We start from the raw sequence: 24,192 nt of genomic DNA, 5'->3' as shown, positions 1-24,192 counted from the left end.
AATGTTATTTAAAAAGTACTATAGAGTGAGTACTATTGAAATCAGGGGACAGTGCCTCCTGCACCTCAAATAATAGGGAGTATTAAATAATATAAAATAATAGGGAGTATTTTGTGTTTTTTTTTTGTGTATTTGGGGGGGGGGGCTTTTCGGCCACACTCGATGACGCTCAGGAATTACTCATGGCTATGCGCTCAGAAATCGCTTCAGGCTTGGGGACCATATGGGATACTGGGGGATCGAGCCGTGGTCTATCCTGGGCTAGCGTGAGCAAGGCAAATGTCTTACCACTTGCGCCACCACTCTGGCCCCAGGGGGTATTAAGTTTTTATAATTATTTATAGAATACTTCTAGCACTCTAAGGTGTTCTCCTGAGGAGAAGAAACTTATTTATTTTCCAAAGAAAGCAAGTTAGATATTCTCTCTCTAGTCTCAAAAGATTTTTATCATCTCTAGGAGGGGAATCTTAATTCAGAAAAAAAAAATTGGATTGCTGAACTAGTTCATAAGATGATGCCAGAGTTGAGTATTTTAGGATCTGCTGAGAAGAGGAGTTGGTTCCCATTGCTACACTAGGTTTTACTTGAAATTCACCCCATCATAAAGAAATGTTCTTTTTTTTTTTTTTGGGTTTTTGGTTTTTGGTCACACCCGGCAGCGCTCAAGAGTTACTCCTGGCTCTACCCTCAGAAATCGTTCCTGGCAGACTCGGAGGGACCATATGGGATGCCGGGGTTCAAACTGCCGACCTTCTGCATGAAAGGCAAAAAAACACCTTACCTCCATACTATCTCTCCAGCCCCAAAGAAATGTTCTTTACTGAACTTGCCTCTCTGCCATGTTTTCTGTCACAGTGTTTCTTGGCTCTGTGCTCAGGCATCACTCATGACAGTGCTTAAGGTCACATTATTTATGTGCTGTGTATTACCTCTTCACCTAAAGAAATTTCATGAGAATAACATGGCCAATAGGAAGGATATACTTTTTAATTTCTCCCTAAATAGTCCTATATAATACTCATATTAACTGTGTTGCTTCTAGCCCTCTGCCTGAAACTGGAATTCTCAAGTGAAATAGGAGTATCCTAGACTTGTACTAGTTCTCTAGAATCTTTCTAATAACTGCTCCAAAGAGACTTTAATATTTCTTTTACATTTCCTCAGGGGACTGCATTTTCTTTTGGCATCCAGTTCTACAATATTCTCACCTCACTTGGGACAATGAGAGACATAATTCTCTGAGTTCTTTATTAGAAACACAGAAAGTGAAACTTTTAACAAAGAACTTTAAAACACATCAAGTTTAGAGACATGAATATTCCTACCTTGTTGCAACACAAGTTTTCCTTTTAATTAGGCACAAAGATCTTGGTATGACTCACAGTGAGATTCAGGGCTAACAGACAGTTTACAGTTAAGTATTTACTTTCAATGAAAAGAAAAAATTGTTACATGAGGGTGTCACCTCCAAAGAAAGCACTTAACAGACACTACAACGCAACATTCATTATATTTATTTTACTAAATAGTATGGTTCAAACGTACAAACAACCCAGAAAACTTATACTGAAAACTAGTCAAACAAGGTGGATGTGATGATGCTATATCCCAACTCCTTCCCAAGTTTAGAGCTGGAACCCAAAGGACAGCAGCACTCATGTATACTTGGCCTTTCCTGTTAAACATCAACTTTCTGAACCATGACAAATGAAGTTTTACAAGATACAGGCACTTTATGTTCCCAGTTTTTAAAGTAAGTCAAGTGAAAAATATCTAATTCAAAGTAAATGGAACAGAAAAAAAGAACTTCAGGAGTTCTACCATTAGTGCTAATAACTTATACCCAATGCAAACAGCATCAAACAAGTAAAATAAACAAAAGTTTAACTGGGTTTAATAGGCATATATGTAAAAAATAAATCCAATTTAGTACAACTGGAGAAAAATGGTCATTTGAATTCAACTTAAAGAAATACCAATAATGTGCATTAAATCCTGTATAGCTAGGTAGCTGAGTACATCTGAAAGCTTTTGCAAGAGTATGTGGTTAGTGAGAAAAAGCAAAAGGTGCTTTAATTCCACAGAGTATCTGGTTAAACAAAACAAAGTAATTACCCAAAACAAAGTACCAAATGATACTTTAAAATAAATAGTTCATCATTTTGATGAATATATACACGTAGAGTCCACTTCTTGAGGGTCTAGCTATCTAAAAGTGGCATGTCACTATCCAATGGTGCGGGAGCAAGTTCACATAAATAAAACAGCGTGGCTTCACTAGCTTCTGCTTCAGTCAATGGCTCCAGACGAACAAGCTTACTTTGTGTGGGTTCTGGATCCAAGCTGCTATCCAGAAGCTCATCAACTTCTATGGGTTTATCTACAGTGGACATAACTTCTGATGAAGCTGTATTCCCTTGTTCAACAGTAGTAGCAGGGTTTCCATCCAAGAATGCGAGAAGTGGAAAAGCTGTGTACTGGATAAGTTGCTTATCTATAAGAAAGATTACAAAAGCATTCTTTTAGCATTGGGTACAAATTTTAAACTGATGGTAGAGAACAAAAATACATGTGTTTTTTGTTTTCTGTTTTGTATTCTTTTTGGCCCACACCCGTTTGACACTCGGGTTAACTATGCGCTCAGAAATCGCTCCTGGCTTGGGGGGACCATATGGGACGCCGAGGGATATAACCTCTGTTCGTCCTAGGCTAGCGCTTGCAAGGCAGATGCCTTACCTCTAGTGCCACTGCTCCAGCCCCAATACATGTGTTTTTATAGGCAATTACTATTGTATAAGATCACACAAAAAATATCAGAAAATTTTAAAACAGGTAAGACAAAAGATTTTACCATTTACTCAGCAATTAAGAGGATCCTTTAAGTTCTACCAAAACATACAAAAATAAAAACACAAGCTTTTAAGAATATTAATTTTTTCTATGCACTGAACTTCGATACATTATACACAAAACTGAGGATAGTATATTCTGTATTTGATTAAATTCTCTATGTTGTGAATAGGTTCCTGGTAGTGAGTGAGAGACATAGAATGCCTGTCTCAAATACAGACAGGTGGTGGGAGAGGAGGGGAATGTGGGGCATTGGTGGTGGGAAGGTTGCACTGGTGAATGGGGGTGTTCTTTTTTTTTTTTTTTTTTTTTTGGTTTTTGGGCCATACCCATTTGACACTCAGGGATTACTCCTGGCTATGTGCTCAGAAATTGCCCCTGGCTTGGGGGAGACCATATAGGATGCCGGGGATCGAATTGTAGTCCATCCTACGCTAGCGCTTGCAAGGCAGATACCTTACCTCTAGCGCCACCTTCCCAGCCCCGGGGGGTGTTCTTTTTTTATAACTAAAACCCAACTACAAATGTTTGTAATCATGGTGTTTAATCATTAAAAAAAAACACAACTGACTTTTAAATGAACTGATGTATAACCAAAGCAGGTCCTGGACTAATGCTGATCCTTCCAAGATTAAGCAAGGATACTTTTTTCCCATCAATATTTTAACAAAACAATAGTCACCTACACAGTTATTTAAGACCAGCTGTACGGTACTTGGCTCATGAATAGTTTCTATGTAAAACTCCTAATTATTAAAAATCTACAAAAGTGGGCCCGGAGAGATAGCACAGCAGCGTTTGCCTTGCAAGCAGCCGATCCAGGACCAAAGGTGGTTGGTTTGAATCCCGGTGTCCCATATGGTCCCCCGTGCCTGCAGGAGCTATTTCTGAGCAGACAGCCAGGAGTAACCCCTTAGCACTGCTGGGTGTGGCCCCCCAAAAAAATCTACAAAAATTAGTACTATAATTTATACCTACCTGTTTTGGGTTTAGATTTTCTTCCCTCTTCTAAAACTGGCTGTACTACATTGCTCTTCATAGTTTCTATTCCTTTATTCTCACACTAAAAGAGAAAAAGATTATACAAAAATAGTTGTTTCATACTGGGCACTTAAAAATAGAAAAATTAACACCTGTAATGATAATATTGATAAAATAAAATCTTGTATAGTTTATGGTGAGTAGGTTCTGTTATACTATTTTTGCTTTAAATAGTTAGAGTTCTGACATATTATTTGAGTTACATGGGAAGAGGGAACTTAAAGAATGACTAAAAATATATTTAAACAGACATATTAAGACTACTTAATAATAAACAACAACAAACTATTAAACTATTGCTATAATCAATCAAGAATGAGACAAAGAACCTGAACTAGGATGATAGTAAATATGAAAAGGAGGGTGCATTCCAGAGGTAGAAATGGTAAAAGATAGGAAGGAACCACAGATGGCTGCTTTCAACTAAAATTTTTAAAAATGTAACTCTTTAAAACCAAACTCATTATTTAAACAGTTTGAATTAAAAAAATGTATTACATACTCTTATTCACTCATGAACAATATTCAGTATATGTGAACATATTTAAAGTAGCACAGGATAATATAGAGAGAACCTTAAGTTTATTTATCCCTATAAATGGAAGCCTCAAAGTTGAGGTGGTATTTCTTCATTTCCTTTTGGTGGTTCTTTCAATTTCTGTAATTAAAATTGTTTTGTTCAACCACTGTCTTCTCTCTTTACATCTCATGGTAAGGAAATTAAATCTTTAATGTTGTTAACTTCTTTAGTGCTCTTTTCAACGATGTTCAATCTGTGGTGCAGAAGTTCACAGTATTTCCAGAAATGCTGTATATCTGATATTTGATGCTAATTAATTTTATATGGTGCAAACATACTAATTTCCATGATACTCATAAGATGAAGCTGTGACTTTCCATGATTCAAAGATGAACCTAATACAGTAAAATCTGAACCTTTTCTAAAATGTATATAAAAATATTTTCACAATTAGCATTCAAAATAAACATTGAAATACTAGCTTCCCAAGAATGTCAGTTATTCTAAAACATGAAAACTAAGATAAACAAATGGTTTCATGTCTCATGAAAATTCTTATTCTTCGGTATTGGCATTTAACTGCTATACAGAGGAGCATTTTAAAGTATCCTAATTTATTAGAAAAGTGTTGTCATATGAGCAAGCAGTGTATGTTATTATGAATAAAAAAATGACAACTGATCTATCACTTGAAAACGATCTATAGCTTAGATACTATAATAAAGCCACTTCCAATGGACTATTTACTATTCCTAAAACAAACCAAACCACTTAAATAGATTTGTGAAATAAAGAGGATGATCCAAGAATGACAATGTCTACAATAGACAAACAGCATATTCTCTGAACACATCATATATTAAGTCATTCAACTTAAATTCTAACATTCAATATTCTCATATTTACTGAAATTCAGGGATGAGATGATCCATAATACCTTGTTACACAAATGTAGACAAGTTCAAATTGCCTGTTACATAAAATTGTATTATAGTTATGTTCATTCTTTTATGTAATATTAATGGCTGCTTTTTCACTGCACATGCAATTATTAATTAAAAAGAACCTATAGCTTGTTAATAAAATATATCTACTAACCAGCCTTCACTACTTGAAAATTGTCTGGTATAGATCATGTGAATACTGAATTTACAATCCACTCTCCGATTTAAAACTTAAAAATCCTGTTTTGTTTTATAGATTTTTAACTCACACTGGCAATCCTGGCCCTACACTAAAGGACCACATCTTGCAGGGCTCAGGTGAACATATGTGATGCCAGAAATCAAACCCAGGTCAGCCAAGTATCCTATCAGCTGTCCTATCTGTCAGGTCTCCCTTTCAACTCTTAAATTACCCACTGTAACTAAAACTATAGAAAATAAAAATATTTATAGGCCATAATGGTAGAAGTCAGAAAAATTCAAACCTCTTATCACTCATTTATTTTCTATGAATTCACATTTAGATTACTGATCAAATCTGAGACAAATTTCCAAAGATCTGATAATTTTTGTATTCAATGGAGAACAAGGACTATTAAATAATTTGGTACAATTATAAGATAAACAATATAAAACATTAATGGTCAAGTCAAACTAGATAAAGTAACAAGATTTCTCAATATCTGCTACAATTTCAAATTGTACTTATTACTTAGTAAAAACCAGCTGGTAAACAATTTATTAACAACAACTAACTCAACTGAATTTTCTTCACGTTTAACAATAAACTATTATTGAAAAGAGAAGCCAAAAATCTGCATTTCATTATTTCAACTTTCCTTACCTAAAGTCATTATAAATTCCTATTCTTTTACAGTATACTAACAAAATGAAGGAAAATAAAGGTCCTAACTATGTGTACCAGTACATTTTCAGTAAAAAAAAAAACAAAAAACAACTTAAGTTGTTTATTTGTTGTTTTTGAGTCACACCCGGAGGTGCTCAAAGGTAACTCCTGGCTCTGCATTCAGAAATCATTCCTGGCAGACTTGGGGGACCATATAGAATGTTGGGGATCAAACCTGGGTTGGCTACGTGCAAAGCAAGCGCTCTACCCACTGTACTATTACCTTGACCCATTGTTTATAAATTTGGAATAATACAAAATATAACACATTAAAATGAATAAATCAATATTAATAATTTATCTCAGTGATATACCGGAACATTCCAAATTTAGTCAGATGATTTTCAGCATTTGGAAGATTGAGTTCATACCAGCAATTAATCATTCAAGTGTCAATAGAAATGGGTTATCGTTCATCCCATAAACAAAATCTAATTTTTCACCTAAACCTTTATTGTCTTCATCATACATATTAGGTGAGAATATAAAATGCTTTTTATAACTGGGAGTGATACTGCTCTCTACTTAGGATATTTTTCATTCTTACAGCTATGGGTCCTGAATTTAATATGAATTAAAACTTACTTTTGTATTATTGCTGTAATCTGTGGGATTCATCTGCACAGAACTAGTGAAAAGCTGAAAGACCAAACAAGAAAGATGACAAGTTTAAAAAATATTAAAAAATAACTCTGTGTTCAAAAATTTTAAACAGCCATGTTGGGTGAAGAGATGTACTTTCTACACTAAGAAGTTTCCATACAATAAAGCAAAAGAAAAGGAATAATAAACAATAAAGGAAGAGAAAAGCAGAAAAACAAAGTAAAACTAATAGTAGAAAGTTAGCACATAAATTTAGATGTATGAATTTCTCTATCAAACTGTGACCATTTGTCTCACTTAAAGACAAATGATGATTTTCCCATCTCCAGCCTGCCTTTATTTTTTCCTTCCTAAGTGTTTTTGGCATTAAGAGGCACCTAAGGCTGAATTTTTGTCCTGCCACTTGCCTGCAAGACTAATTTTATGAAAAATTTATAGAATCAACCATGATAGTAGCTCCTAGAATACCGCTCAAGCAGAGCCCTGGGAGGAGATGGTGTTTTAAAGTAGATAGGGATACTATAAACAAAAAGACCACTGCTTACTGAGTCCCTCAATCTAGTCAGTTTACAGATAAAACTTTTATTTAAGTCATAAGATTCATTCACTCCACAGAAATTCATTGTGTACTGAGAAATAACTGACATCATGAAGAATACATGTTGCAGATACTATTTCTGCTCCCCAGGAGCTTACAATCTAAAAGATAAGAACAATAATAAAATAGCAAATTATGATTAAATACAATCTAGCATTTATCACATATGGTGGGGCTCAAAAGTATTAAGGATTTCAAGAAAAAGATAAAGGAAATTAAGATTGACATATATACACAAGTAGCATGAAACAAAAAGTTTGGGTATTGTATATATCTTCCCCTAGAGAACTGTTAGGATTGGAAAGGAGAGAACAGAGGAAAAAGAAAGTTGTTATGGCATCAGGATAAGAAAAGAAGGAATAAGTGTTGGGTAAATTTTAGAAATAGATGAGTCTACAAGTACAAATTAATACAGTTCAGAGCTGAATAGTAAATACATAAAGTTCAAAAATTAGATCTGGGACAGTTAATATACAAGTAAATAAGGCTTTACAATGGCATGAACCATGAACAGATTTAAAGAATTTTAGGAGAATAAGCATATCAAATGTTCACAGAATAGAATATGGAGTCATAGTATCTGCTACTCTATACACTGATTCCTCTCTAAATTCTACATTCTGGTAAAACTGTATTCATAAAAATGTCTCCTTCCATTTCACGATCTATTCCTTCCTGAGAAACATCTACTGACAGATGAAGAGACTATTTCTTCTTCTTCTTTTTTTTTTTTTTTGGTCACCCCCGGCAGTGCTCAGGGGACCATACCATATGGGATGCCAGGATTTGAACCACCATCATTCAGCATGCAAGGCAAACGCCTTAAGCTCCATGCTATCTCTCCGGGCCAAGAGACTATATTTCTTAAGGATAGATATATGACTGCCAATCTCTGAAAGTCTAGCTGGATGCCACCTCAGATATTTGCCCACCTTCGAGAAGGGCCATCACAATCCTCATCATTTCTCCTCTGCCCCACTTCCCTTACCCACTGACTCAGAGATATCTTTATGTATAGCAGACACAATGGTGTGAGGAAGAAAAACAAATATGAAAGAAAAAACGACAATTTTATTTCTAAAGCCAGGCCCCTCCTACCGATTCATACTAAATCTATCAGTATTAACCTCCACAGTCATGAACTTCTTGGCAAACTTACTGCCTTTTTTTTTTTAAAACCAACACTGCCATCTCAAAGAACAATGGAACCTACAGGTAGATTTTTGTTTAATTTATTAACAAGTACAGCATAATTCAAGCATTAAAAAAAGAAAAGTAAGAGATATGAAAACAGAAATGACATAACTTGTCAAAAGTACACAAAACTTGATGATTATGAAATAGTTAAGGAAACCAAGATGACTTGTGATTACTAACAAAAATAAAGAGAGATTTGGTATACTCTTAAGAAACTAAGAAAGCTGAATGGTTAATAATTTTTTAAAAATCATAACATGATTATGTATATGATAGAGTTCAAACAACTTTTATTAAAAGAAGAATTTAAAAATTGAAGATGGTGAAATAGGTATCTTAATACATACAAGTATAAGCAGAAAAATATTCAAATAAAATAAAGGGGTACAAGAAAAAAACCTAAAATGTTTAAGGTTTTTAAAATCTTCTATTAAAAACCATGAGAAATAAATAAGTTAATAATAATAACAGTATTAATTACAATACACACAATATTAGGATTTAGCCACATTTACAGATGGTGACTGAGAAAGTGAGGTTAACTATACCAAACTTAAAATAATAAAGTAACATAAGCCAATAATAAAATCAAAAATTGTCTGATTGAAAAAAGTAAATCTTTACTTCTCCAGTGGCCTAATTTTTTTGAAAAAATAGACAGCATACAAATGTGTAAATAAATTCAGTGCATGCTACACAGGCTTAAAGTAAAGGATAATGTATGATCTCAGAAAAAAATATACTTATATATACATACTTATATGTATGTAAGAATGTGAATCCTTACTGCATTTCTGGCACTAACCACCTTCTCCTCCATCTTCTATCATTCTTCCTTCCTTTTCTAAGCTTCATACGTGGCTGTGTATATAGCCATATATGACCCATGATTATGTGTATAAGTATATATGTGTGTATATTATATAATGAAGTTTTCTAAAAAAGGATTATAAAATAAAAATATGTGAGCAGCGTAATACATCAAAAAGACTTCTTTTTGATATAAGGGGCCACACCCGTGGTGTTCATGACCTACTTATGACTGTGCTCAGTGGTCACTCCTGATGGTGCTTAGAGGATGATGTGGTGCCAGAGATAGAATCAAGGGTTGATCACATACAGGGCAAGTCACCTTGACCTCTGTAGTATCTCTCTCGACCTCTCAATTCCTTTTAAGATAAGAAAGAGGGCTGGAGAGAGAACTCAACTGACTAGAGTGCAAGCTTTGACAGGTGGAGTCCCGGTTTGATTCCCAGCACCATGTAGGCCTATTGAGAACTCCTGGGAGTGATCTTTGAGCAGAACTGAGAAAAACCCTCAAGCATCAACAGATGTGGTCCCAAATAAAATGCAGACAGTAAAGACTGACAGAAAAATAAAAAGGTAGAGGGCAGGTGTACAAATTAACTTTAAAGAAGTAATAGTTCCTTGAATAGGAAAGGATTGAGTATTCCATAGGTTATGAGAATTCCAGGGGCATGATAATTCAGCTGGCAAGAAGAGGTCTTATGTCCAAGTAAGACAAATGTGTCAAAGCATACCAGAAATAAAATGACTGACAATTTGTAACGAGTCAGTCCTATGGGATTTTATTTTCTTTTACTGATCTAAGAGGGAGATACTCTATCTGAAAGGTCACTGTATTTATAGTGGGGGTAGAGATTGATATAATTAAGCAGTCAACTTGTTAAAAAAGTTAGTGATTAGCATGTTTGCTCAATTCACCTAAAAGTAATACAGCTCAGAAAGGGAAGAAAATCTTCAAAGATTTACACACTAATCATTTGAAAGAAATAAGTGACACTAACAAAGACTTATAAAAAGTAGAGGTAAGGTGGTAACTTAATATGATTAAAGAGTAAGAAAATATTCTTTTTTACCCTCACTGAGCTCTTAGAAGAACGAGATAGTAAAATCTTTTGATGCAATAAAAGTCAAAATATTAGAAAGAAAAAAGGCAACAAAGCTTTTCAGAATAAAGAGAAACATTCACAATCAAATAGGCAAAGAGTAAGAATATCTGTATAATTTATCTGGGTCATATATGGCCATCTATGCAGCCACTAATGAAGCTTAGGTTAGGGAGGGAAGAAAGGTAGATGTATGATGGAGGAGAAAGTGGTTAGTGTCAGGAATGTAGTAAGGATTCACACTCTGAACTTGATTAGAGTCAAGTTTGTAAGAGACAGTGGTGAGAATTGGAGAAAGGTAATCTTAAAACTTAGGACATACATTTTTGAAATTTAGCAAAGAATAAAAATACATTATATTTGAACAGAAATAATTTATTTTTGAGCTATTTCAGTGACAATTTATTCTACAATAAAACAATATAGCAATGAGACATGATCTGAATTAAGAATTTAACATAGTTGATGTTGTTACAGGAGGATTAGCTGAACTGCTATTCAGAGACTGGCAACGATCCCTTTCCTTCACTGTATTAAACCCATTTGTTTAATTCTTTCTGATAATACCATTCATTGTAGAATAAAACAGGAAAAGCAATCATAGTAAAGAATATAAGAAAATGATGTACTGATTTTATAAACATAAATAAAACATATGAACTGCCAGCACAGCAAAGATTATGCGAAGTACCTACATCAACCAGGAGATCTGGGTCTATGCTAAACTGTCTTCCTGACAGCATGGCCTGGAAATCCTCTAAACTGCAATCAATACTGTCAAGGTAATCCAACAGTTCAACCCTAAGGAAAAAAGTTTTAAGAACATCAGTACTAGGTTTTATGTTTAAAATCACACTACAATCTAGGTGGGCAAAATATTTCTAGCAAGTGCTGAATCCTGGCCAATTAATAGTACAGAGATTCTATTCAATGTTTTAATTTCTGAAATTATCATTTATCATCTTTTACTGAACTATCAGATCATCCACAGAATTTTATTGTATTTGTTTATTCGGGGGACTCTATGGGATGCTAGGAATCAAACTCGTGTTTATCACATGCAAGGCAATCTTCCTACATGCTGTACTATCATTTTGGCCCCCACAATTCTATTGTTTACAGAGAAAAGACACTTGACTACTTACTAATCACTTCCTTTATTTAAAATATCTAAAAAAAAATATCTATTTAAAATATCTGAGGAATTACCAAAAAATAAAACAATACTGATCTTGGGCTGAGTAAATCCATTTCAAAATATTGATTAGCCCTAACTATAACAAAAATGTAGACTATGTAAATTTGTAATCTGAGAAATACAGAAAAACAGAATAGGTGAACAAAATAAACAAGTAAATTTAGGTAAGTAGATAAGCACTCACTTTCCCAAAAGATTGATATTATCATTTAAAATAGAGTCCATCATAGTAACAGGGTCATCTGTAGTCAAACTAGATGTGCTATTTAGTTGTACAGCACTAGACATGAGAGGACTGGTTCCATCACTGCCTGAATTTAGGGATTCTCTGGCAGCTTCATTTTGATCTCCACTCTGAATGACAGGTGCATATTCATCTTCATTGTCATCCTCAACAATGACAATATCAGGATACTGGCTACAATTATATTAATATGAGAACGAATCAATTATGTATCTCAGACCAATGAAATAAATTTATTCTATTCACTCATTTTCCAAAGTCTCTTCAAACAACATACTAAAACTTCTAAATTCCTCATATTTCTCAGGTGTTGCTTAGGAATAAATATCGAAATTTTATGTGATACAAAAAAAATTAAAAGATTATCTACCTCCTTCCTAAATAATTTTCATCAAGATAATTTTCATTGGGGATAGATATTTATTTAAATAACTTGGTTTAATTTTCTGCCTATTTCCAATATGTCAAGTATTAATTTTCATAGAACAAAGTACTGGGCCCAGAGAGCATGAGTGAAATGCACCAAGCTTCCTAGGATTTACTAATGGGAGGTCTGAGCTTACCTGACAACAATGCATGTTTCCCTGGGCACTGAACTGAGAGTGGCTCCCAAGAAACACTGGCCATGACACCCAAACAGAAGTAACAAGACAAATATTTTTAAATTTAGCTATTTTCACTTTGGGTAGAGGGAAGAGAGAGGAGAGCAGTTGGGCCACAGTCAGCAGTTCTTATGAGGTGCTCCTGGCTCTGTGCTCATGTGTCATTCTGGTTGAACTCTGGGATCCATACATATGTAGTGGTAGTCACAAGCAAGGTACTTTAACTCCTGTTTTCATCTTTTTTTTTTTTTTTTGGTTTTTGGGCCACACTCGGCCGTGCTCAGGGGTTACTCCTGGCTGTCTGCTCAGAAATAGCTCCTGGCAGGCAAGGGGGACCATATGGGACATCAGGATTCGAACCAACCACCTTTGGTCCTGGATCGGCTGCTTGCAAGGCAAACGCCGCTGTGCTATCTCTCTGGGCCCTCCTGTTTTCATCTTGCATCAAATTTAGCTCTTTGTTAAGTAACCAATGTTTCATAAATTTCATTTCACAGTCTTACTTGGAGGGATCAGATATAACATCTTCATTAGGTTGTGGAATAACTGGGATATTATCCTCATCTGCATTATCATCCGTTACATCATAAATAATGATATCATCTGAAATCCGTTCCCTTGGCTTTAAACCTTCAGTTCGACTGTGTGGAACCTAAAAGATAGGAGAATATAAATTAAAAAAATTAAAATTGCATTACCAAAAAATATACTATACGTAAAAATAGTAACTGGATACTATTTACTAATGCTGGTGACACAAATACTAAAATATCTGTTTTCTACATTTATAGGACAAGTACTCTAAGTGATATTAGCAACACCAATTCACAGAAGTATGAAATATAGGGATCTTAAAAACAACATGGGAAGATCATCACACTTTGTAACAATAGTCATACAAAGAGAACTTAATTAATCTTAGAACTTAATTTCAAACCAAATGAAATCAGATGGTTACTTGTTGATGAAAATTTATTTTGAATTGGGGGGGGAGTTGAGGCACACCTGGTTTTTTGCTCAGAGGGCTTATTCCTGACTTTTGTGTTCAAAGCTAACTTCTGGTTTAACCTAAGAAAAATCATACTTAGGAAAATAAACATGTAAGGATCTTATAGATTTTAAAAATAATAATTTGAGGACAAGCAAGTAGAACAAACATATTTGAGGCTTTTTTTCCTTTTCCAGTGTTCTAAGGAATTTCTTTACTTTTTACTTTGGGGGAGATTCTTTACATCAGAAGACACATCGGTATGAATTCTGGCTTGGTACTTGAGGGACTATAGTCTGTGTGGATCAAACAAGGGGATCCAGCACACAAACTGTGCACTGAAGCTCTTTGAGCACTCTGTCAGTTTTTTAAAATAAAAGCAACCATTGCATTAGACCATTACATAGGTTCTTTTGGTGTGCAACATTAAAAGCAATATGAGGCAATCATGTATGTTATGGGCTATTTATCTAAAGTAAATACTTAAACATATGATTTAATAAGGCTGGAGGATAAATGCTTAGATTGGTCACTATACTTTTTGAGTATGAAATACTGCTGTAAAACATTACTTTATGATGGTGATTATCAGCTGGTTCCTTTACTATGTGTTGAAACAGATTCTTCTTTTGTGCTCCATTAGTGTTTAGAAGCAAAGGCCTGAAAACAGAATATATAATGTTAAGTGAAATAAACATGTAAGGACCGTAAATTTAAGGACCTTAAAGTTCAAACTCACTTTAAAAATGAATAAAAATTTTCAGTAAAAACTCATAGTACTTTAAAAATTACTATATTTTCGGAACAGACACTTGAAAATGAAAGTACTTAAAACTTTTAAGAGGATTAAATATTAGATCGAGTAAAAATGTTTTTCTATCATACAACAAGATGAAAGGATGGTAGAAGAAAAGGAAAGGATAAAAGGAAGAGAAAGCGAAAGGGAGGCAAAGGAAGTGGAAGGTAGGAGAGAGAAGGGGAAGGAAAGGGGGAAAAGGCAAAGAAATAAAAAAGGGGAAGGAAAGGGGATGGGAGGAGAGAAGAAAAGAGAGTAGGAGGTTCCTGGGAGGTAAAGAAGAAGGGGAGCACAAACAGAAAGGGTAAGAGAAGTGAACAACAAAAGGGAAGGGGAAGAGTAAGGGAGGGGAAGGGAAGAGAAAAGAGAAGGAAAGAGGGACGGAGCTTCTAGAAATATTTAATTAAGTGAATTGAGTGAAAACTTTAATAACTGGTATATTATATATAAAGTGAACATTTAGGTTAGTCTTTCAAAAAGCATCAGTAGGACTATTGAAGTAAAACAGCATTACTCTTTTAACATAAAATATAATTATAAGGGAAGAATGTTCATCTGGGTTAACAAACTTACAGTTAGAAATAAATCATTCATGATTAAATGATACAATGTCTGGTTGTTTATACATGTCACAAGTGTCTTATAAAACATACCTTTTACGTTTTAAACTCACAAGTTGATTATTTTGAACCAAGGTAACAATAAATTGGACAATCTAAAAGGCAAATAAAAATTAAAAATTTCCATTAGATACTCCTATTATGTTAATCCTTATTATCAAGTCTTAGAAAAACTATTAACTTCTATATTCTGTCATATTATTTTTCATGTTAAAATTTTAGCATTTAGATATTATCTTTCAAATATTATCTAAAGAAACATCTTTTGGGCTAAGAGATAATCTGTGGTAATTAATTTTGGCACTTACCATCAAGACAAAGAATATGCATCCAACAACCTACTCACCATCATTTATCATTCAATGGTTAAATTTTTTTCTTGAATAATCCAATAATTTTGGTGATAAATATAAACCATTCTGAATAAACCAACTTTCTAAATAAAATTCTTTGTTTTTATTTTGTTTTTTGGGTCACACCCGGCAGTGCTCAGGGGTCACTCCTGGCTCTATGCTCAGAAATTGCCCCTGACCATACAGGATGCCAGGATTCGAACGACTGTCCTTCTGCATGAAAGGCAAACGCCATAACTCCATGCTATCTCTCCGGCCCAATCTAAATAAAATTCTTTCAAGATTATGATATATAAATGAAAAATAATGTTAAATTAACATTTCTCTTATTTTTTGGTTTCTGCATCACACCGAGCAGTGCTCAGGGGTTACTCCTGACTCTGTGCTCAGAATCATTCCTGGTAGGCGCAGGGAACCACATGGGGATGCTGGGGATCGAACACAGATTGGCTGCATGCAAGGAAAATACCCTACCTGTTATGCTATCACTCCAGCCCTGCAACATTTTTCTTATACAATGAAAAGCAATGAGAAATACAACAAAAGGCATACAAAATAACATTTAGAAAAAGTTGACTGCTGGAATATAATCAAAGCTTCTTGCTGACAATTAAGTTTTAAATCTTCAAAGTCTGATTATATTTAAGAGAAAAGCAGACCAAGACATTCAAATAGTCCTTCATATGTCATAATAGTATTTCTTTTTTTTTTTTTTTTTGGTTTTTGGGCCACACCTGGTAACGCTCAGGGGTTACTCCTGGCTATGCGCTCAGAAGTCGCTCCTGGCTTGGGGGACCATATGGGACGCCGGGGGATCGAACCGCGGTCCGTCTCCTAGGCTAGCGCAAGTAAGGCAGGCACCTTACCTCCAGCGCCACCGCCCGGCCCCCATAATAGTATTTCTAAAAGGTCATAGATCAGCATTTCTGGCCTAGGATATTTTCAGACAAGAAATACTTAGAATTCTGCTCCAGAATTGATAAATCTGAAAATGGAGATCAGCAATATGTTTATCAGTAAGCTCTCCAACTGATATTAATATAAATGTGTGGTGGCATGGCTTAGGCTATGCCTTGAAATTATATTATCAATTTCATAATAGAGCTAAGAATATGAGAATTACATGGTGAACATCATTATTACTGACTTTCTGAATTCCTTGTAAACTTTGTAAAGTGTAATGATATAAGTAAACAAAATAAAAAAACTATCAAAATACATTGCATAGGGGCACACTGAAGAGGGTGTTTGCTTGCACATGTATGATCTAGGTCATTAACTGGAATCCCATATGATTCCCTTAGCCTGCTGGGAATAATTTCTGAGAGTAGAGCCCTGCCTGCCACAGTGTGACCAAAACAAAACAAAACAAACAAAATAAACCACATTGTATAGCTTTAATAATTTAACTAATTTACTTTATGATCATTATAAGCATTTCTATAAAGAAAAACATTTTACCCAGTTAGTTAACATTAAAGTTGCATAATGTTCTCTTTTTTGACTGAAGGCCAAAAGCTACAGCTACCTTGTATGTAGCTATGTCTGATTGTTGAATTTTTGTTTCCTGGGGACAGTAAGGCCTGTGTCTATGTGGGGAACAGGGAGGCTCCAATCATATTCCCCTCTACCAAGCTCGAACGAAGGGTGCCCTTCTCATCTCCAGTCTTCCCTCTGTCTCCTTCTGGTTCCAGTGACAACACTGTTCGTCTGCCCTTTAGGGCCAGCCAGACTTCTTGGCAGATTGGATCTAGCACTTCTTTCAACAGCCTGAGAAATCTAGCAGTCCAAACCTCTAAATGCAAAGTTCAATGGGGAAGCTAAAGAAGACATCTACTATGGGGGACTTGGCAAATCTCCAAGTCTACCCAACACCTGAACTTTATAGATGAGGACCTAAATTCTTTTTTTCTTTTTTTTTTTTGAGAACCTAAATTCTACCCTAAATGGTTTAGCAATGGAAATCAAGGAATCAAGAATCAATGGAAATCAAGAAATTAAGAAATCTATAGAGGAACAATTCAACCAACTCAAAGAAGAACTCTTTCAGAAGATGAGGGAATCCATACAAATGGAACTGAAGAAACTAAAAAGCATGTTAGCAAGCCATAATAAAGGAATTACACAGGTGGAGAATTGCATAGATGAACTTGAAGACAAGTTCATCTTGTCTTCAACAAGAGAGCTGGGATAAAGCAGTAATGAGGAAAAAAAAAAAAAACCTTAACTATAAAGTAAACAATATAAGAATCAAACCAGATCTTCCATTTGAAACAATCCTGGCAAGAAAATAGTGGAATGACATATTCAAACTACTGAATGAAAGAAAATTTCAACCTAGAGTCCATATTCAACAAACTCTCATTTGAATGGGAGGAAGGGTTAAAAACATGTTGCACTGGTGATGGGTGGTGTTCTTTATATGACTGAAACCCAAACACAATCATGTATGTAATCAAGGTGTTTAAATAAAAAAAAAAAAAACTATTCATATTTTAAAAAAAAAAGAACTCACAATATTTGCACTAACCAAACTGACCCTAAATGAGCTACTCAAAGAGCAACTACACAAACCAAATCCCCAATTTTAACAACAACCACCCTGCACAATATAATGGCACAACAGCCCTTCTGTCAAGTTTGTTTCTTTATATGTAAAAAATTAAACTCTCTCGGGGCCGGGAAGGTAGCGCTAGAGGTAAGGTGTCTGCCTTGCAAGCGCTAGCTAGGACGGACTGCGGTTCGATCCCCCGGCGTCCCATATGGTCCCCCCAAGCCAGGGGCGATTTCTGAGCGCATAGCCAGGAGTAACAACCCCTGAGCGTCAAACGGGTGTGACCCAAAAACCAAAAAAAAAAAAAAAAGAATTAAACTCTCCCATAAAGAATGGATACAGCTGTTTAGTTTAAGCAAGTGTCCAATCAACTGATCTTTATAGATATCGATAATAATGTTCTAATGCGTTTATCTACAGAAATGGGTGCAGTATGCATTTAGAAGCCATGGACTCCCACTACAGTGCTCGTTATAAGTAATTTTAATGTTTTAATTTTACTTTATTTATAATAACTATTTGACCTTTTTGTCCACAGTGGTACTTGGATATAGGTTGTTCAACCCAGTTCCACATCACAATGCTATACTATATTAGACTCAGAAGACAGGGCTCATTATGATAATGTCATAACAAAAATTGTAATCTCTTCCTATGCTACTTGACTATGCCTGCTAATATAATCTAATGTTTGTGTCCACAGATAGCAATGGGATATGCAACTGCATGCCATGAACTCCTCTTACAAAGCTCATTCACTGAATATGTTATTAAAATCTGTTTTCAATTGTAGGTAGCTTACCATTATCCCACAATGCTAATAATTTTAGATTGCTTTTAAGAAAGCAAGAAATGCTCAAGACCTGCTATACAATGTTTCATAGTATAACTCCTCTTACAGTGTTCATTACCATATCACTTAGTTTTCTAGACTTAAAAATTATGATTTTTTTCAAGAATGCTCTGTACACATTCCAACTCATGAAGCCTTTCTTCAGTAAAGTTTACCACTCACCAATCATGACTAGAAAATGGAAAACCTTCCCATCAGACTTGCCAGCTTTATATTTTTTAAGCGTTCTGTTCCCTTTCACCTGGATCAGCTTTTTCAACTGTAACCAATGGATCAATCCTCAGTGTCTGTTTATATGTGTGCATGAATGTATATATTGGCTATCTCAATGTCTGTCTAATGTACATCTGTAATTCTGTAATATAGATGTCTATATTATATATTGTCCTTTCCCATCATATATAATCCCTCCTCCTCCCTTTTGCTTGCCACCTTACAAATTCTTTTCTAGCCCTTCACTCTCAACCCCCATCATTTATTTCCCCCCATTTAACCCATATTACCCTCAGTTCTTAACTCCTCAGGAAGCATAACATTTTCCCCACCCCAGCCAGCTGCCAAACAGCTCCCAAAGTGAAAAGATAGATTCTCAGCCTGAAAAGAAACTGATACTCTGATACTGCTGATTTGCTTTTTGTGGCCTCTTTTTCCCCATCTCCCTTCACTATAGACTTTTGCTTGCTACCAGAGTTGGTTTCTTAGAAGACTCTGGCTTGAGGACATTTACTGATATGACTGCTGGGAGCCATTTTTTAGATTCTACAAGACCAAATCACAAGTTGAAGCTGTGCTCTGGATTTTAGCATCCCCCAAGACAATTTCAAAAGACTTAAAGGGGACATGTATATCTCCTTTGAATATTTCTTTAGATGTATTTCCTTAATAGGTATAACTATTGAATATTTTCTTATGAAGCAGCAATTTCCCCCATTTTTTGAGATATATTTAGTAGAGAATCTAGTAGATAAGTTTCTATAGTGATTAAAGTTTCTATTAGAACCAGGTTATGGGGATTGTTGGGCTTGTTACCTCTGCCCCCATATACTCCAATAATACCATGTGGCATTGTTCCTATTTACATAGGCACATTAAAATGGGAAAATCTTATGTTTGCAAACAAGTTCTTATCTAATAGATATAGGAACACATAAATTTTATACTGCAGTGAGGACTTACACCCTAAACACTTGTCATAGTGACTTGGCTTAGGCTTCAGAAGATCGAATATTAACCATTCATCCCTGAACCTTGAATATTATCTACGGAAACAACCAGTTTTTCTATAGAATTACCAGGAATCAAACTTCTACTAGGAAAGACCCTATTGCTGCCCTGGCATCAATTTACTCCCAAAGAGTAATTCTGACAACTCATAATTGTAATTACAAATAAGAGAGTAATTCTGACACCCTGACAACTTGGTAACAGCAATAACCTGCTTTTAGGGCAGGGTTCTTTGCAGTGTCACCTAATGGTGAGATGAAACCAGAAGACGCTCCATGTCATCCTGACTTCCACATAGAATCTGTACAGAAACCAGGATCTCTAACTACAGAAACCTAACAGCAACAACCGTGATTGTAAAGAGCTTTACTGGGACCAAAACTGGGGTTGAACAACCTAGTATGCCTGGAATCTGAAGTTGGTCTTATGCCAGGATATTTCCTGGGTAAGGTCTCCCTGTTTTTAGGCCAGAGGTTTTTTCTTTCTATTTCTCCCATATTTTGCTGTGCCTATGCAAACAACAACTGCCCCCCACACACACCTTTTTTAGGGGGGGTTCACACTCAGTGATGCTCAGGGGTTACTCTTGGCTGTTGGTGATACAATAATTTTTACAAATATACATGTTACAGAATATTTCTTTTTTCTTTTTTCCATTTTATTTTTTTAATTTTTCTTTCTATTTTTTAATAACTTTGCTTTCTTTCACCTTGAAACAAATGTATTATGATCAGTTATGTCAACTATGTAATGCATTTTCTTTAAATAAATAAATAAAATTTCTAGTCTGTTTAGCTATACTCAAGATTCAGTCTGTCATAACTCTATTTTTAGCTAAGGTTACTCAGCATGAAGCTGTCTTCCATTCACCCTCCCCACAAAAACCTGTTGCTTAAACTTTAGAGTCCAGTTTACTCATGAGCAAAAAATAGCACTACCTAATACTCTATTATCAAATGAAAGTTGATGGCAAAGGGAAGAAATACAGGGATACAATTTAACAAGTTTTAGTTCTCTAGTAATTTTCAGCTTAGATACAAAAATCAAAGATTTTACAACTATATTAACTATTTTTCTGAACAGACTAATAACACTATATGGTGATAACAGATTTGAAAACAATACCCACTTAGAACAAACCTACACAGTAAGAACTATTTTTTTTTTCCTCTTTTTTTGAAGTGCAGGGGATCAAATTCAGGGTCTCTAGCCCAAGAGAGTTTTTTAAATTAAAAATAAAATTTAAGGAATTGGCAGTTCATGTGTTAATACCCTATTTCCTTCCATTGTGTTGTATAAAGAAACAAAGTGAGGGAACAGATAATCCCCAATGGAAACAAACCCTAATATACTACCAAAAAAATGGTGAACTAAAACTACAGAGTGGAATTGCGACACCATGGGACAGTAGTTGAGGGATACTGCCACTCTGGGGATGGGTGCATTGTAATAGTACTCTAAGCATAAACCCGTAATATTAAAACTTTTGTAAAATAAAACTTCACATAAAAAATTGTTAGTGACTATTAAGAATTAACTGCTAGAAGGAGAGGAATAATAGCTAAATGGGCTGAGCATCAAATATCTATCTAGGTTTAATGTCCAGCACACATGGCCTCCCAGTCAGTTGTGTGGCCACCCAAACCAAAAAATCAAAACACATTCCAAATAACAATGAACAAAATAAGTCATTACTTAAAACACTAACTGGAAGCAAGAAAGAGTATATTTAGCTGACAAATGTTTTATATTAAATCTTTTAGTATAATATATATGAAAGCATATGCATATAAATACATATGTATATCTATGCAGACATATATAAAATACATGGCTTAATTCTTTTAATTTTATTTTTTTGGTGCTCATGGGTTACTCCTGGCTAAGCACTCAGAAATTGCCCCTAGCTTGGGGGGACCATATGGGACGCCGGGGTATTGAACTGCGGTCCTTCCTTGGCTAGCGCTTGCAAGGCAGACAAATGGTTTCAAAGAAAACCATTTGTGTAAGAAATATAAAATGTATGCAATATGCAAGAATTCAGAATAATCACTAACTTCAATAGAGACATTTTGAGACCACAAATAGTACTGGATATTATCCTCTTAAGAGCTTACCTTTCGAATAACTTGTTGTTGCTGTGCATGTTTTGCTCTTAATTCTGATACTTCTTTCCAAAGGGACTCATTCTCACTGTAGTGAATTTATTGAGAAATAAGACAAGACAAAATTTTTTGTCAGAAAGTCAAATCTCAGTATCTTTAATTGGGGCCATACCCAGTAATAGTGCTTGGAAGTTGCTCCAATCAAGTGCTAGGGGTACCATAACAGGATTGAATTTAAGCAATCTTCATGCAAATTGTATACTCCTTTGAATTATCTCTCCAGCCATGTCAGTATCATAAATTAGGAAATCTTGGGGTCCAGCACAGCAGTCAGGATTAGAGAGCATGTACCAGGACCAGAACTAAAACCCTGGTCACATCCTCTCCCCCTCAAGTACCAGTGGGGTGTCCTTGCAAGTCTCAATTATTGCTAGGAGGAGGCTGGTGATTCCACTTTCCTCCAATGGACTCTAGCATTGAACTATATGGCCTCATCAGCCAAGTGCTGTCCTTTTCTTATTAAGCACTGCACAAGAACTCCCTCTCTAAAAAAAATGAATATTAGACTTAAAACTATTCTTATTTATTATATAATTTCATGGCACTAGAAAAACTTTAGTTCCAATTACACTGTAAAACATACTTAATCCTTAGAACAATACCAGAATCATTATTTTATTAATCCTAGTATTTTCTATTAATATATATATACATACAACCCCAAATAACTTAAGACTAATATATCCATACAATCATATGGAATTATTAATTTTAATTGTTTTTGCTTTGGGGGGCAAAATAGCAGATTCTTGATCTGGCTCTGTGCCGAGGAATCACTACTAGTGGGGCTTGGGGTAAGAGACATGTTTATTGTGGGTTGATCTCAGGCTGCCATATGCAAGACTAGTGCCTTATCTACTATATTATCACTTGGACCCAGTTTATTATTTCTTGTTTAAAAAATGACCTCTGAACTGTGGCTATTAAGAGAGTTCTTGAATTCCTTATGCTTTGAAGGTAATTCCTAAAAATGACAATTTTTAAACATCTATGCTACATGTATTGTGCTAAGAGTTTTCTATGTATTTTTACTTAAAATTTCCTAAAATGTACAAGAAAAATTTTTTTTATTTCCATTTTATGAGGACACCAGATTCAAAAGCACTAATGAGACCTTGCCCAATATCACTCAGATAACTGTTAACTGTTAAATTATAGTCTGTCAGACTCTATATATTATACACTAAAATCTTGCCTATTAGTGTCTTTCCCCTTCATTAACCATTTCTACTAAATTTGTATTATTTATTATTAGCAGTACCAATAATGCTGAGGAGTGAATGACAATCAATGTTCTAGCAGTTATAGTGCTAATTTCCATAAAAGCCATATTCATTAAGTTTTTACAAAAGCTACCATACATTTTTCTGATAGACATTTAAAGATGCTGTCGTTTCTTATCAAATAATCATTTATCTCCTATTAAATTATTATTTCCTACCTAAAATTTATAGGATGAATTTTGGGCCCCATACCTGTGCTAAATATGAGATTCAAGCAATAAGAAACACAAAACATACAAAATAAAACACAAAGAATTAAAAGCCTAAAATTACAGCTAATTCAAAATGACAATCAAAGTTCCACAAGGGCTCATTTAATGAAGATACCTGATTTAAGAATAGTTAAACTCAGGCAAAAGATATGGCTCAAAGGTCTAGAGCACATGCTTTGCATGCAGGAAGCACGATTTAATACTCTGAACCTCCACAGTCACCGAGAACCACTAGAAAAAGAACCTAGACTCAGTGGGGGGGGGGGGGGGGAAGCAGTACCCAATACTGTGGGTATGTACCCTCAAAAAATAACAAGAAAAAAGATAGCTTAATTTGGGAAAGGGAAGATAGACCAAATAGGCAGTGTAGCACTGCCTATGTTGGAGGCTGTTTGATTCTTGGCACTGCTGGACTTGTCCTAAGGGCCTCTGAGCATCTCTAAGACCCAACTACCACTGCAGTGATGGGTCCAAGCACTAAACTGTCAATCTGTTAGACCAATCATTTTAAGATTTGACCCTTAAGTAGG

At 35.0% G+C, this 24,192-nt stretch overlaps 1 protein-coding gene across 2 annotated transcripts in view; it reads right to left on the bottom strand.

The window, feature by feature from the left end:
* Window positions 1-1,231: 1,231 nt before the first annotated feature.
* HSF2 (heat shock transcription factor 2) overlaps window positions 1,232-24,192 on the bottom strand; it is a 38,130-nt gene continuing 15,169 nt past the window's right edge. The window contains exons 5-13 of one of the 2 annotated variants that reach the window (XM_049771111.1): window positions 22,120-22,195; window positions 15,052-15,113; window positions 14,175-14,262; window positions 13,118-13,266; window positions 11,953-12,186; window positions 11,266-11,371; window positions 6,848-6,901; window positions 3,829-3,913; window positions 1,232-2,494 (exon numbers count right to left, since the gene is read on the bottom strand). In XM_049771111.1, the coding sequence (XP_049627068.1) occupies window positions 2,202-2,494; window positions 3,829-3,913; window positions 6,848-6,901; window positions 11,266-11,371; window positions 11,953-12,186; window positions 13,118-13,266; window positions 14,175-14,262; window positions 15,052-15,113; window positions 22,120-22,195 (1,147 nt within the window). In that variant the 3' untranslated portion in view covers window positions 1,232-2,201. The remainder of the gene's footprint in view (window positions 2,495-3,828; window positions 3,914-6,847; window positions 6,902-11,265; window positions 11,372-11,952; window positions 12,187-13,117; window positions 13,267-14,174; window positions 14,263-15,051; window positions 15,114-22,119; window positions 22,196-24,192) is intronic. The other variant, XM_049771112.1, reaches the window with a different exon arrangement.

The sequence above is a fragment of the Suncus etruscus genome, chromosome 4 (genome assembly GCF_024139225.1).
Source record: "Suncus etruscus isolate mSunEtr1 chromosome 4, mSunEtr1.pri.cur, whole genome shotgun sequence".
NCBI lineage: Eukaryota > Metazoa > Chordata > Mammalia > Eulipotyphla > Soricidae > Suncus > Suncus etruscus.
This window is presented reverse-complemented; position numbering and strand designations above follow the sequence as displayed.